The sequence below is a fragment of the Aphelocoma coerulescens genome, chromosome 1A, assembly GCF_041296385.1.
Source record: "Aphelocoma coerulescens isolate FSJ_1873_10779 chromosome 1A, UR_Acoe_1.0, whole genome shotgun sequence".
Taxonomy (NCBI): domain Eukaryota; kingdom Metazoa; phylum Chordata; class Aves; order Passeriformes; family Corvidae; genus Aphelocoma; species Aphelocoma coerulescens.
The window spans coordinates 54,232,473-54,245,409 of NC_091014.1; the positions used below are offsets into that span (position 1 = coordinate 54,232,473).

Sequence of the window (12,937 nt, forward strand, 5' to 3'; positions counted from 1 at the left end):
GAACCACTGGAGCTTTGGCTGGCCCATGTCCTCTTTCCCTAACCAGCTGCCAGTGGCACAGGTTGCAAAGGGCTTGGAAAACACCCCTGGCCTCAGTGGGGAATTGCAGCAGTCAGATCTGCCAGAGTGTAGTGGTTTGGTCCAAAATACTCATTACTGTTGACTAACCCATGACACAGGGTGATGGTGCTGCACCCACAGGACAGCAGAGAAGAAGCAGACAACCTCAGGCATATCAGCAACGCTGTATTTCCATCAGGAGACAGCAGGAATTGCAGCGCTTCAGCATCTGGCCTGAGGCTTCAGGGAAGGCATAGCAGAGTGTCTGGTCACAGCATGAGAGGACAGGGATGGGGTGCAGCTCCTGGATGAGGAAGCAGGAGGCAGACAAGTATCTGCTGTGCTGCAGGACACCTTTAATGACACTTTTAAGTGCTGGTTGCCAGAGCTACTGCCAGCACACTGCAACAGCCAACTGGCTGATTCATGGGATGCAGGCTGTGATGCCTTGAGGAATGGTCCTAGTTCTGGCAGTGTGCTGCTCAAGCCTTTTTCCCCATCAGAGGCACTTGGTTGTGGGCAGGGATGGTGCTGAGGAGGTGTTTTCTGGCCCCTCAAGGCAGTGCTCCATGCTTCCGTCCCACCTCGGTGAAGGCTTCCACGCAGCGGTCGATGTCCTCGTCACTGTGCACGGCGGAGATCTGGACCCGAATGCGGGCCTTCCCCTTGGGGACCACGGGGTAGCTGAAGCCAATGACATAAATGCCTGGGGAGGGAACGCAGGCAGAGTCAGAGCTGGCTGGGATGGAGGCAGGCTGAGGTGTACTGGGTGATAGAAAGGTTCCCCTCCCAATAACCACTTCCAGGCTTCAGGGCTTTCAAGTGCCATCTGCTCCCAAGCATGGAAATGAGATTTAGGGCTAGCAATGGGGATGGAGTCCAGCATGGCAGGACAAGAGCATTAATGTAAATCCCCTCCCTTGAAGAGAAAGAAGGTGAAGCCAGCAACATCTGGGGGAGACCATGAGAATATTTGCAGCTAGAGGGTGGAGAAGTACTGGGTTTCATACAGGAACATCCTCTGGAGGAGGGCTTATGGTGGCACCACTGCCAACTGTCCCTTCCCTCAGGGAATGTGTCTGCATGCTGAGCCCCCTGCCCAGATCACCTCTGTTGAGCATGTCCTCTGCCATCACTGACGCCAGCCGAGCATCCCCCAGCATGACCGGACAGATGGGGTGGTCTTTCCCCGAGATGGTGAAGCCAGCTGCTGTCATCTTAGTTCTGAACCTGGTGAAGGGAACAACAGGATGAGTAAAAACCTCAACACTCCTGTCCTTGGAGAACAGTGCCTTTCTTTCCCCTGGGAGCCCTAACCACTGAGAACTAGGTAAGGTTTGCTCCACTGTTGCTCTTCTGTGCAGGGAAGAGATCTCTCCTCTTGGAGTGACCTCCACCATGTCCTGCTCAGCAAAATGGGACTGCAGACCCTTGAGGGGCAGATGTGCCCCAGCTCACAGAGCATCCAGATGTGAAACATCTGTCTGACACAGACACATCCTGCAGTTTCCCCTGAGCTCTGACTTGCAAATCCGGGGGGGGGGGGGTGGTGGTGAATAAATCACAGACAACTCATTCCTAACAAAGATGCCCCTCCTCCCATCCCAACATGGCCCCCTCACCGTTGGGTTTTGGCAGCCATAGACTGTGCAATGGCATTGCTCTCCATGAGCAGGTCCAGGGCCTTGGATGCACAGCCCACCACAGCAGGGGGCAAGCTGTTGGAGAAGAGGTATGGGCGGGAACGCTGGCGGAGCAAATCAATGAGGGGTTTGGGACCCGTTGTGTATCCGCCTGCAGATGGAGGAAAGAGAATTGGACTGGGCACCCCAGGGTGACCTGTTTAGAGTGGGGCTCCTTGATAAAGCCAACCTGGCACCTATAGCAGGAATTTAGGTACAAACCTAGGTACAAATCTAAAAATCACAGCTGATGCTTTTGACCAAGAGTTTCCACCTTGATCCCAAAGGCAAATGCATGAGAAAGATGACAGTGTAAAGAGCACATGGCAGGATCTCCCTTAATCCTGCAGCAACATCACAAACCAAGCCTCGTGCCACCAGTGGAAGAGGATAACATTCATCTGTTACTCTATCATTAGGCAGAGGAAGGAAACATAAGAGTGATGCTGTAGAGCTCTTTGGGGCATGCAGGACCCTGGACAGGAAAAATGCCTTCACCTGCAGCTCCTCCAAGAGCTTTTCCAAGGGTGGAATTGATGATGGTGACTTTGTCCATCACTCCCAGGAGCTCATCAGTACCCCTGTAGAAAAAAGAATGTCACATTATCAGCTGTGCCAGCACGCACCAGGAAAGCTGCCGGATACCTCAAGGGAAACAAAGCAACGTCAGCCAGCTCTCTGGCATCCCTCCTTCTAGACAAGGAGGTACAGCCCCTTGAGATAGTTCAACCCAAGTGTTGACCCTCCTCTCCTGCAGAAAGCCTAAGCTGGGACCTCACAAAGTAAGAGCATGGGTCCTTCATCCCTTACAGATGGGAGAGTGCTCAAACTTCCCACACAGAAGTTTAATAGTCCAAACAACGCACCTCCCAGGAGAGGCAGATGAGATGGTCGCACCATCCATTACACACTGAGGAAGCTGTCACTTTGGGATGAATCACTGCTAAAGTATCTCCTTTCAGTCCAAAGGTGAGGTGCAAAGCCTTCAAGGAGTCCCCACACAAAAACACATTGGCCATCAGCACCTTTGGCCTTGCTTCAGAAGTAGTCAGGGTAGGAGGAAGAAACAGGGTTGAAGCAGTCACTTACCGCCCATTGGGTCCCAGGAATCCTGTGGCGTGGCATTCATCAATGAAGACCAGGGCATCATACTTCTGGGCAAGCTGGCAGATTTCCCTCAGGGGTGCAATGTCACCATCCATGGAGAAGGCACCATCAGTGGCCACTAGCCGCAGTCGATGCTTCTGTTGGAGGGAAAAAGGCATCCCCGGGGTGAAGTTGTCACCCTGAGGGGCTGGCAAAGGGACATACTCTTAATGGAGAGGAGGTATCTAACTGAGATGGGGGTATTTGCATCACAACCAGCTGCTTTGCCTCCTTGCCTATCCATGCCTACCTGTGCCTGTTGGCAAAAACAATGCCTCACCCTCCAGCACTGGTTACTGCACAGGCAGCACAGCTAAGCAATGCCCTGGTGTTGGGGTGGGAGCAGCCCTCCATACCTGTGCTTCCTTCAGCTTGGCCTCCAGGTCCTGCATGTCCATGTGCTTGTAGCGGTACTTGTTGGCCTTGCACAGGCGGATCCCATCGATGATGGAAGCGTGGTTCAGCTCGTCCGACAGCACCGCATCCTCTGGGGTCAGCAGGGCCTGGCCGTGCCAAACAGAAAGGATCATCCTTTGCTCTGGATGCCACCTCACCAAAATTTCCCAGCCTCTCTCAGTACAGAGAACAAGGCTGTGACTGATTCCAGCTGCCACATCTCTCCTGGCATTGCTGAACTTTATATTTCCTTCCTAGTTACCTTATCCCCTGATTTCTTTATGCCAGGCTCTTGCTTGTGGCTTCTGAGCTCAAAACCTCCCTTCCCTAACATGCCTGTGAGATCACTCCTTCCCCTCACCTACACCTTAAGGGGGAGTACAGACCTCTGAGGAAATGAGATCCCTCCCCAAGAGCTGCAGCTTGCTGGAAAACAGGGGAGGTGAGGGCTAGTTAAATGCACTTGTATGGCTTCCCTGGTCCAAGGGCCCCAAGTCAGGGCTCTTCACCACCAGTCACTGCCACCTTTTCTGGTGCACAGAGCTCACAGCAGAGCATCTGGAAGGGATGGCAGCCACATTACTGTCACCTCCCTCCTCCATGCACAACACAAGGGAAGCCTTATGAACCTCAAAGATACCAGCGTTGGCATCAAAGCAGCTGGCATAGAGAATGGCATCTTCCCGCTGGTGGAAACGTGCGATCTTCTCCTCCAGGTCCTTGTGGATGCTCTAAAGAGAAGAGAGGTGCAGGAGTCAACAGTGGGTCAGCACAAGTTCTTGCCTGCCCACTGCTGTTAAATGCTGACTTGCAAGGGGAGGAAACAGGCCAGGTTTTATCCAGAAAAGGTGTGTGTGCGTGGGAGAAGTTACTGTGTTCAGCAAATGCAGCCCTAAAATATGATTATGGGTTTGGATGCCAAAAGCTCAGCAGGGAGACTGACTCCAAGCTCCCCATGCACATGGGAGAAGCTCTGCTTGTTCTTTACACTTAACCAGGCAGGGCTCAAAAAAGGCTCCAGCAGGGATAAACTGGGGTGGGTCTGATGGAGCCACTTCAAATCAGGTTCACTGTAATTTTGACCCGCAAGAGAGAGAAAAAGACATTCATTTTCTGAATTCGGGGGGGGGGGGGGGGAGGGTTGATGTTTAGTTTCTCTGCTCTCAGGTGTTGTAATGGTTTAAATTGGTATATTTCCAGATCTTTGGCTAGTGGGGACTTGGCAAGCTCTTTTTCTCACCGGGCCACGTGTAACTTAACACTGTTGCACGCATGCCGAGTGGGAGTGCCGAGAGGGGAGTCTGCGTGGACACCCTGCGAAAGGCCCGCGGTGAAGGGGATGCTGCCCGGTACCTGGGTACCGCAGATAAAGCGGACGGAGCTGAGCCCAGCGCCGAACTTCTCCAGGGCCTCCACAGCGGCACGGATCACCTCGGGGTGGCTGGAGAGCCCCAGGTAGTTATTGGCGCAGAAGTTGATGATCCCTGCGGGAACAGAGAGAGAGAAGCAGGGGCTTGGCACCGGGGAAGGGCACCGAGCCCCCTCCTCCCCGCCGCCCCCCGCACGCACCGGCGCCGCCGCCCGCCAAGCGGAGGTGGGGACCCTGTCGGGAGGAGATGACGCGCTCGCTCTTCCAGGTGCCGGCGCCGCGGATGTCCTCCAGCTCGCTCTCCAGCCGCCGCCGCAGCTGCGCCGCCGCCGCTCCCGACGCGGCCCGGGGGGCGCCGGCCCCGCCGCCCCGCAGCGCCCGCACCGCCACCGCCGCCCGCCACATCCCGGCGCTCCGCCCCGCACGCCCGGGGGCGGGCCCCGCCGCCCGATCGCCCTAATTAATCACGGGTTAATTACCGACCAATGCCCATTGGCCGCCGGGGCACCGCCCCACGTCGGGCGGGGCGGGGCGGGGCGGGGCGGGGCGGGCGCAGCTGCAGCGGCGGCTGGAAGCGCTTGGGTACTTTCTCCAGGAGGCGTTCGGCATCTTCGTTGGAGGAGAGGATCTGTCCCAAGGGGTTTAGGCACCCCAGAGCCAGGCCATACGGAGTCTGAGGGATTTTGGGGGCACGTCATCCATGGGATTTAGGATCTGCAGTGGGGTCATGTACTAGAGTCTGAGGGATTTCCTAGCAACAGGGCATCACGGACCTTAGGGATAACAAGCCCGGGAGCATTAGGTGCCTCTACCTAGGGATTTGGGGTCCTTAGTACAGGTTACTTGGATCTTTGCAGCTAGGTGGTTTATGGGTGCCCACCACTGGGGTAATAAACCACGGGGCTGTACTATGTGGGTACATCCAGCTGAGGTGACCAATAATCCATTGGACAGAAAGGTTTAGGATTTACCAGGTTACAATTGGAATACCCAGACCCAAGGGATTTGAGCACCTCTGGCCAAATGTGTTGGTAAACTACAGGCTTAGTGGCTTTAGACACAAAGGGTCACAGAATGATAGAACGGTTTGGGTTAGAAGGGACCTTAAAAGTCATCTAGTTCCAAGCTCCCTGTCATGGGCTGGGACACCTTCCACTAGACCAGGTTGCTCAGAGCCCCATCAAACCTCGTCTGGAGTATTTCCAGGGACAGGGCATCCACAACTTCTCTGGGCAACCTGTTCCATCTGGACTAGGCATCTCCTTCCTCTACTACAGCTGACTGGGGAACTCTGTGGCCAAAGTGGTTTAGACCACTCATTCCAGGGGAATTAGGTACCAGGCTCTTGAAAGGTGTTCAGGGTCTCCAGCCTAGGTGTTCTGGAAGCCTTTGATCCAAGGGTCTTAGGAGCAAGGGCCCACAGGGATTAGATGCATCCAGACCAAGGAATTCAGTACCCTGAAGTACACAGTTTGGAATCCTTAATGGCTAAAAGACTCAGGCACCATTTGCCCAAGTGATTCAGGAAGAACAGGCTGAAGGATTTGGGAGCCATCGGAGAGGGTGGAGACCATGGGCTTATGACATTTAGGCACAGCAAGCCCAAGGGTACTGGGCACCCAGAGCCCCTGGGATTCTGGAAGTCCTGGCCCAGGTAGCTGGGGATCCTGATGGTCAAGAAGTTTGTCTCTAGCCAAGAGGGATTAGGCAGCCCCTGCCTGAGGTTCAGACCCTGGTAAGCAGTGAGACCAGCCCACAGGCTCCCTGCCAGCTCTCGTTGTCAGGATCGCCCAGCCCAGCCCAGGGAGGGGCTCTGGCAGGGGCCAGGCAGGCCCTGGAGTCGTGCCAGCCCCCACTGGGCACAAAGCCAGAGCCCCCGGGTCACAGCAGGGCCGAGCCTGCAGTCCCGCCTCACCCTGCCCTAGCTGCCCACCCCAGCCCACCTGCAGAGCTGTCCACTGCCTCAGGATGTTCCTCCCTAGGGAGCAAAGCTGCTTATGGCTGTGTTTGTCCTCTCTCCCCACGGTGATCCCACTTCCCACTTCATGGACACCTTCCACTCCTTGAAAGCCAAGGTGGACAGACTCTGGCCTTGCTCCACCTTCTCCATCCCATCCCTGCCCCAAAAGTCCCTGCCACCACCCAGCCGTGCTCAGGCAGCTCCACAGGCAGGCGGGCAGCCCTGGTTATCTCCAGCACCAGCTGGACCTCACACCCAGCAGCCCAACATTCCTCACCTCATCCCCATGGTGGGGATCCGCAGGAGCGGATGAGGGAGCAGGGAGCCCTTTTCTCCCTCCAGGAAAGGCCAGGGCTTTTGCAGCCATGTGTTCTGGCTTCCCCACCAATGTCTCTGCCCGGCGCCAGCAAACGCACAACCCCCAGGAGTTGGGGCAGGACCAGGAACTGAAATCCTGCATGACCCCAACAGACACACAGAGTCACCATCACTCCCGACACACAACAAGCAGCCCAGCATTAATGAAACCAACAGACACACACACAAGAAATTTATGAGACATCAGAATAAAAACCCAGACTGGTAACACTTTAAAATTGTTTTTTTTTCATTCATCATCTGCCTTGTTTAAGCTATTTCTGTTCAGAAGTAGATCAATTCTTTATAAAATGCAATGGAAAGGAGTAAAAATAAAGGCAACAGCTATTTACAGAACCAATGGGGAGAGTACCAAAACGCCTCTAGACTTCTCACTTCTTCTTGGGCGATTTCCGGGCACTGGACTTGGTTCTGGACTTCGACCGCTTCGCCTTCTTGGGTTTGGATACCCTCAGGGACTTGGCCTTAACAGTCTTTGGCTTCTTGGCTTTCTTAGGGCTGCTCCTTGACTTCTTCCTGGCCTTCCTGGCAGCAGATTTGGGCTTCTTGGCCGGGGACTTGGCTTTCCTGGACGTAGCCGGCTTCCGGGGCGAAGTGGATCTTCTCCTGGCTGCCTTCTTCCTCTTCTTGGCTGGAGACCTCTTCGCCTTGCTGGCCTTGGCTAGGCGGAAAGAGCCGGAGGCACCAACTCCTTTGGTCTGCTTGAGGACTCCGGCGGCGAGCAGGCGCCGAATGGCCAGCCTGATCTGGACGTCGGCGTTCTGGCCCACCTTGTAGTGGCTCTTCACGTACTTCTGGATGGACTGCCGGGATGAGCCGCCGCGGCTCTTGTCGGCCCGGATGGCTGCCGTGATCATGTCCGAGTAGGCAGGGTGGGCTGCCGGCCGCCGCGCTGACCGGGCCCGCTTGGGCTTGGTGGCCGAAGCCGGCGGCAGTGGGATCGGGCTGTCGCTCATGGCGAGTGCTTCGTCCCGCGATGCCCCGCTATGCCCCCGCGGCTGGAAGCGTGGCCCGCCCGGCCTGGCACCCTCGCCCCTGGGCGGGGAGAGGCTGGGAAGGGAGCGGTGGGTGGGTGAAGCCGCAGCAGAGCCAGTGCCGCTCTGCCGCCGGTGCCCCCGCTGGTGCCTCTGCGGCCGCGCCCGCCGCGGGCTCCCTTTAAAGCCGCGGTGCGGACCGCGGGGAGGACTGCCCCGCGCGCGCCACCCGCCGCCCGTGTCCCCGCGTGTCCCCTGCCACGCCCTGACCCGACCCGCCGGGAGGGACAGTGCGGGGGACACTGCGGAATAAATAAGAGTATTTGGGGGAACACATGGTGGGGACAAGGAGGGACACTGGCGGGATCAGCGGGGGACAACGAAGAGCGAGGACTTGGAGGGGCCATTTAGTGGGGCAACTCAGGTGCCAGGTGCATTTGGAAGGATATTGTGTAGGGACAAGGAAGGACACTGGAGGGGACATTGGGGACACTGGTAAGAGAGGGACAGGCATGTCAGGGGTATTCAGAGCAGCATCAAGAGGAGAGGGACACGGGGTTAAGGAAGGACATTTAGGGACGACACAAAGAGACACGCTGAAAAAATATCAGGGGACAAGGAAAGATGCTGTGGAAGATATTAAGGGGGCAAGAAGGGACACTAGAGAAGACACTGAGGATGGCAGCAAGGGGAAAAGGGGGAGCACTGGGCACAAGTCAGCTCAGCAGCAATAGCCCATGGCCAATTGCTGCTACTCCCTCTTCTGTCCCTTTGCTCTCCACCAGGTGCTTTAGGAACACCAGCTCAGCCTTTGCATGTGAATGGCGAGGGGTCACAAACAACAAGCTGTCCCCTTGTTTTGGGAGACACACACAGCCCTTAGTGAGGGGACAGAGCAGGGACATAGTGGCAATCAGCCATCCTTTCCCCGCTGGGTGAGCAGTCGGCTGTTCCTGGGAGATTAAATATAGCTGCTATCATCATCTTGCCTGTAGGATTTAGATGATGTTTTCCCCCTATTTTTTAAAAACACGCGGGCACAGCCACCTGGTGCCCACCAACATGCCATGCTGGGCTCAGAGGAGAACCAAACCTCCCAGTGCTCCAGCGTGGCATTAAAATACACAGTGAGCACCTCTCAAAAACCTCTGTGTGCCCTGGGTGTCTGGGGCCATGAAAACCACCAGCCAGGGACACACAGAAGTACACATTAAACTCCAGTATAGATACATAAATACAAATATAAATACAGAAATTGAAATAACAGAAAAAGTAGAAATCAATATAATAAAAATTAGAAATAGAACCATAGAATCACAGGATTGTTTGGGTTGGAAGGGACCTTAAAGATCATCCAGTTCCAACTTCCCTGCCATGGGCAGGGACACCTTCCACTAGACCAACTTGCTCAGGGCCCCATCAAGCCTGGCCTTAGACACTTCCAGGGACAAGGCATCCACACCTTCTCTGGGCAACCTGTTCCAGTGCCTCATCGCACTCACAGTAAAGAATTTCTTCCTAATATCTAATCTAAACTTGCCCTCTTTCAGTTTAGAGCCATGCCCCCTTGTCCCATCACTACATTTAAATAGAAGTCTTTGATAGCTGCTCCTGTATTATGTGAGGACCTGGCCTGGGAGAAGACACTCAGGCCCCTGATGCTTTCCCACAGATGGAAAGACCAAGTGCATCTCCTTGTGCCTTCGTCCCTCATGGAGTGTCTTCACATGCTCTATTCCATTTGGGGAGTGGGAAAGGTTCTTAGCACCTGCAAACATTTTGATTTTATTAGGAGCAAATTGCTCCTAATTGTGGAGAAGAATAACCACCCTCCCACCTCCCCTGGGGGTTGCTTTTGTTTAAGACCTAATAAATACACGGCTTTCCATCCCATCTGGAGAGCACAGGCAGGGAGCTCTGGTGGCCTCTGTACAACACTCTGGCTGGCTGAAGGACCTCTCATTTTCCCTATCTGGGAATAAACCGCTGGCTGCCTGCACGTAGGCAGCCCAGGCACAGAGATAAGGCCCCATCTGCTTTCATTTGCATCCAAGTTTGTAACCGTCACGAGTGGCTCGCCCGTACGCCGGGCTCCGAGGGGAGACCAGGAGGTTCAGGGGGGGTTTAGGAATTGGCCCCCGGGGTTGGCACAGCGCCACAGGCTGCCTGCAGAGCCTCCAGCCATAAAACCCAGGCAGCAATTATCAATCCAGTGCAGTGATGGGGAGGCAAAGGTGGTGGGGGGAAAGGTGGCAGGGAGGGACAGATGCTTTACCTAACTCTGGCCACCTCAGGGGTCTAATCTCAGACATTCACCTGGGCAGCTCCTGCAGCTGATCCGGGCTGCTCAGCCTCCTCCGGCGGGTGCCGCTGCTGGCAAACAAACACGCTCTCCCCTGTGCATGGGGGTTCTGCACCTTTCATATGGACTAGATCCCTAATTTTTAGCCAGTCAGACTAAGGGGAAGATCCCGTGCCCCCAGGCAACTCACTGGAGGGAAGGCACACAGGTCACAGCAGCAGCTGCTGCTGGGTTTGGACCTGGGGGTAACCTGGTCAAGGTAAACCCCCAAGCACCCCACTTGATATTGGAATGCACCCCTTGAACCCTGCACTGTTTTGACAATGCATCTTTAACATCAGCTGGTCAGGACTGAGAGGATGAGAGGATTTTCCAGCCCCTGGCAGGATGTCAGGGCTGGAGGTGGAATGCAGATGCTGCCAAGCAATGCAAGCCCTGCTGCTTCTGGGAAGTGGGTCCAGCACTTCTGGCACCCCACTGCAGGCAGCACAGGGGACTCACCCAGAAGGAAGAGTTATTGCCATGGGCCACACATGCCACCATGGCCATCTTGGGTTCATGCCTGTATTTCTGGCCACATGAACCTGCCACCATGCCCAGGATGGGGTGGGTTACCCCCTGCACCCACTTTTCTCCTCAAGAATTGCTACCCAACCACTCCAAGCCTCCTGAGCTTTCCCTTTCTGGCATTAGTCTGCAGAGATTGGGAAATCCCACTTCTCCAACAAACCCCAGAGGACAGAGCCTGGCAGAAGAATCCTCTCTGTAATCCTGTTTATCTTCTCCTCCCTCCCTGCACTGAGTTCAACCAGACCCCATGGGGATTTACACATTTCCAGCTGCAGATTTTGTCTTAAATGGTCAAACTGTGTCCACTGTGATCCTTCGGGCAACAGCCCCTGCCTTGTAGGGGCAGGACAGCTGTTCATAGGCCTCTGAGAGCACCAGGGCACTTCTGGCAATTAATGTCAGTGATAACACTTCGCTTTACCCAGTTTCCATTTCAGAGAGACTCAAAATCCCCGGCAGTGGGACTTGGTCTTGGTGGTACTCAGATCCAAGTGCTTCTGTGCTTTTTTAATAGCAAAACAGGGAAACTAGCTGATGTTCCAGCTGTGCTCATCAGAGCTTCAGCTCTGAGTCCCCGGTGTGCAATGCAGTGTGGTCGGCCCAGCATGAAGCCACTCAGCTTGGCCATAGCCAGGGGCAGAGCAGGCTTGAAGGACAAAAATAAATGGCAAAGGTGCATTGCCTCTGACTGCTGGACTGATTACCACTGTTCTAAAAGATTTATGGGCTGTTTTTAAGGGCAAGCTCCTTATATGTGAGCTGGGGTGCTGGCTCCCATACAGCCATGGTGCCGTACAGCTGTGGGTTTTCCCTGCTCTTGAGGCTGGGATGTTTGTCACAGCCACAATCTGGCTGCAAGCAAGTGGACAGGGTACAACCATCGCTTTGGGATGTTTTTTTGGGCTCTGCCAGCCATCATGCCTGTCACCCGTGGGCATTTTGGTCATCTCCTCTCTGGCCACTCTTCCCCACCCGGCTCCCCTGCTCCCAGGAGATAAGGATGTGGAGATGGCGGGGTGACCATATCACCCCACCGCAGGCGAGACGGGCGCTGCCTGATTAATGCTGTGCCAATTTTGGAGGCGGCGTCCCACAGCACCCCGGGATGAGGGGATGAGCCTATCCTGCCGGGGGCTGATCTGCAGCCACAGAGCCTCAAGGAGGGGCAGCTCCACCACATGTCAGGGGCACACACATTTTGCCTGTGCTTATGCCACACATTTATCAGGCTGAGCAGCCCTCGTCAGAAAGGCAGAAGAAAACAAACACTGCCCCAACAAAGCAACCCAAACACAAGATACCCAACTCTTCGGGGAAGGGGCGGGTGAGTGGGGTGCTGAGTACCGTGCAAAGAGCAGTGTGCAGTTCACCCCTTGCTTGCCCTTTGCTTGCCCCCAATGCCCCACTCTCAGAAGTATCCTCCCCCAGGAGTAGGTACAACTATGCAGACTGTTGATTGAGTGGTTATTTTTTCTAAAAACCACACATGGCCCGCAACACTGTGCCCTGAACCCTTTTTTCCCCTTCTTTTTTGGCTCCTATAAATCCCCATGGCAAGACCAAGCCCTGCAGCCTGAAAACAGCTGCCCTGAGCTGTTCTTTCACCTCTTGCCATCCCAGCCCTCCAAATGCCAAATGCTTGCCCCATTCCAAACTTGATGGCAACAGCCACATCCTGCTGGGAGGCAGAGGGAAAAGCCTGGACCTTGGGCAGCACAGGGACAGAAAGGTTTCTAGTCCAGAGGCAGGAGGCCAAAAACCATCAAGAGCAAGCCCTGGTGCCTGACAAGCGTAGTGGGGAGCTGAGCTCATTGCTTGGACTCTTGCATCATACACTGGGTTGCCCAAGGGCTTTGTGCACATGACTAAAATCTGCAGCCCAGTTTTATGAGAATTTGTGACTAACAAAGTGGTCTGCCTTACCTAGGGAAAGCAGTCCCCTCAGCCCTTCCCTGCCAGCCTGCACCCTCTTGCCCGAGGGGATGCCAATACCACGGCAAGGCGACCACATCCTGAGCAGAAGAGTACCACCCTAACATCCCTCATTTTGGCTGCCACCATATTCTTACACCCTGCTTCCATCCCCAGATCTCACAGTAC

The 12,937-nt window shown here is 55.1% G+C and overlaps 2 protein-coding genes across 2 annotated transcripts; both read right to left on the reverse strand.

Moving 5' to 3' along the window:
* Positions 1-396: 396 nt before the first annotated feature.
* Positions 397-5,090, reverse strand: GCAT (glycine C-acetyltransferase). The gene is made up of 9 exons (XM_069002829.1): positions 4,854-5,090; positions 4,638-4,768; positions 3,914-4,015; positions 3,245-3,391; positions 2,832-2,986; positions 2,241-2,323; positions 1,683-1,854; positions 1,169-1,290; positions 397-766 (listed from the first exon to the last, which is right to left on the reverse strand). The coding sequence occupies exons 1-9, from the start codon at positions 5,056-5,058 to the stop codon at positions 615-617; spliced, it is 1,269 nt and encodes a 422-aa protein (XP_068858930.1). The 5' UTR covers positions 5,059-5,090; the 3' UTR covers positions 397-614.
* Positions 5,091-7,196: 2,106 nt separating this feature from the next.
* Positions 7,197-8,133, reverse strand: H1-0 (H1.0 linker histone). The gene has a single exon (XM_069002830.1). The coding sequence runs from the start codon at positions 7,945-7,947 to the stop codon at positions 7,363-7,365; it is 585 nt and encodes a 194-aa protein (XP_068858931.1). The 5' UTR covers positions 7,948-8,133; the 3' UTR covers positions 7,197-7,362.
* Positions 8,134-12,937: the final 4,804 nt, after the last annotated feature.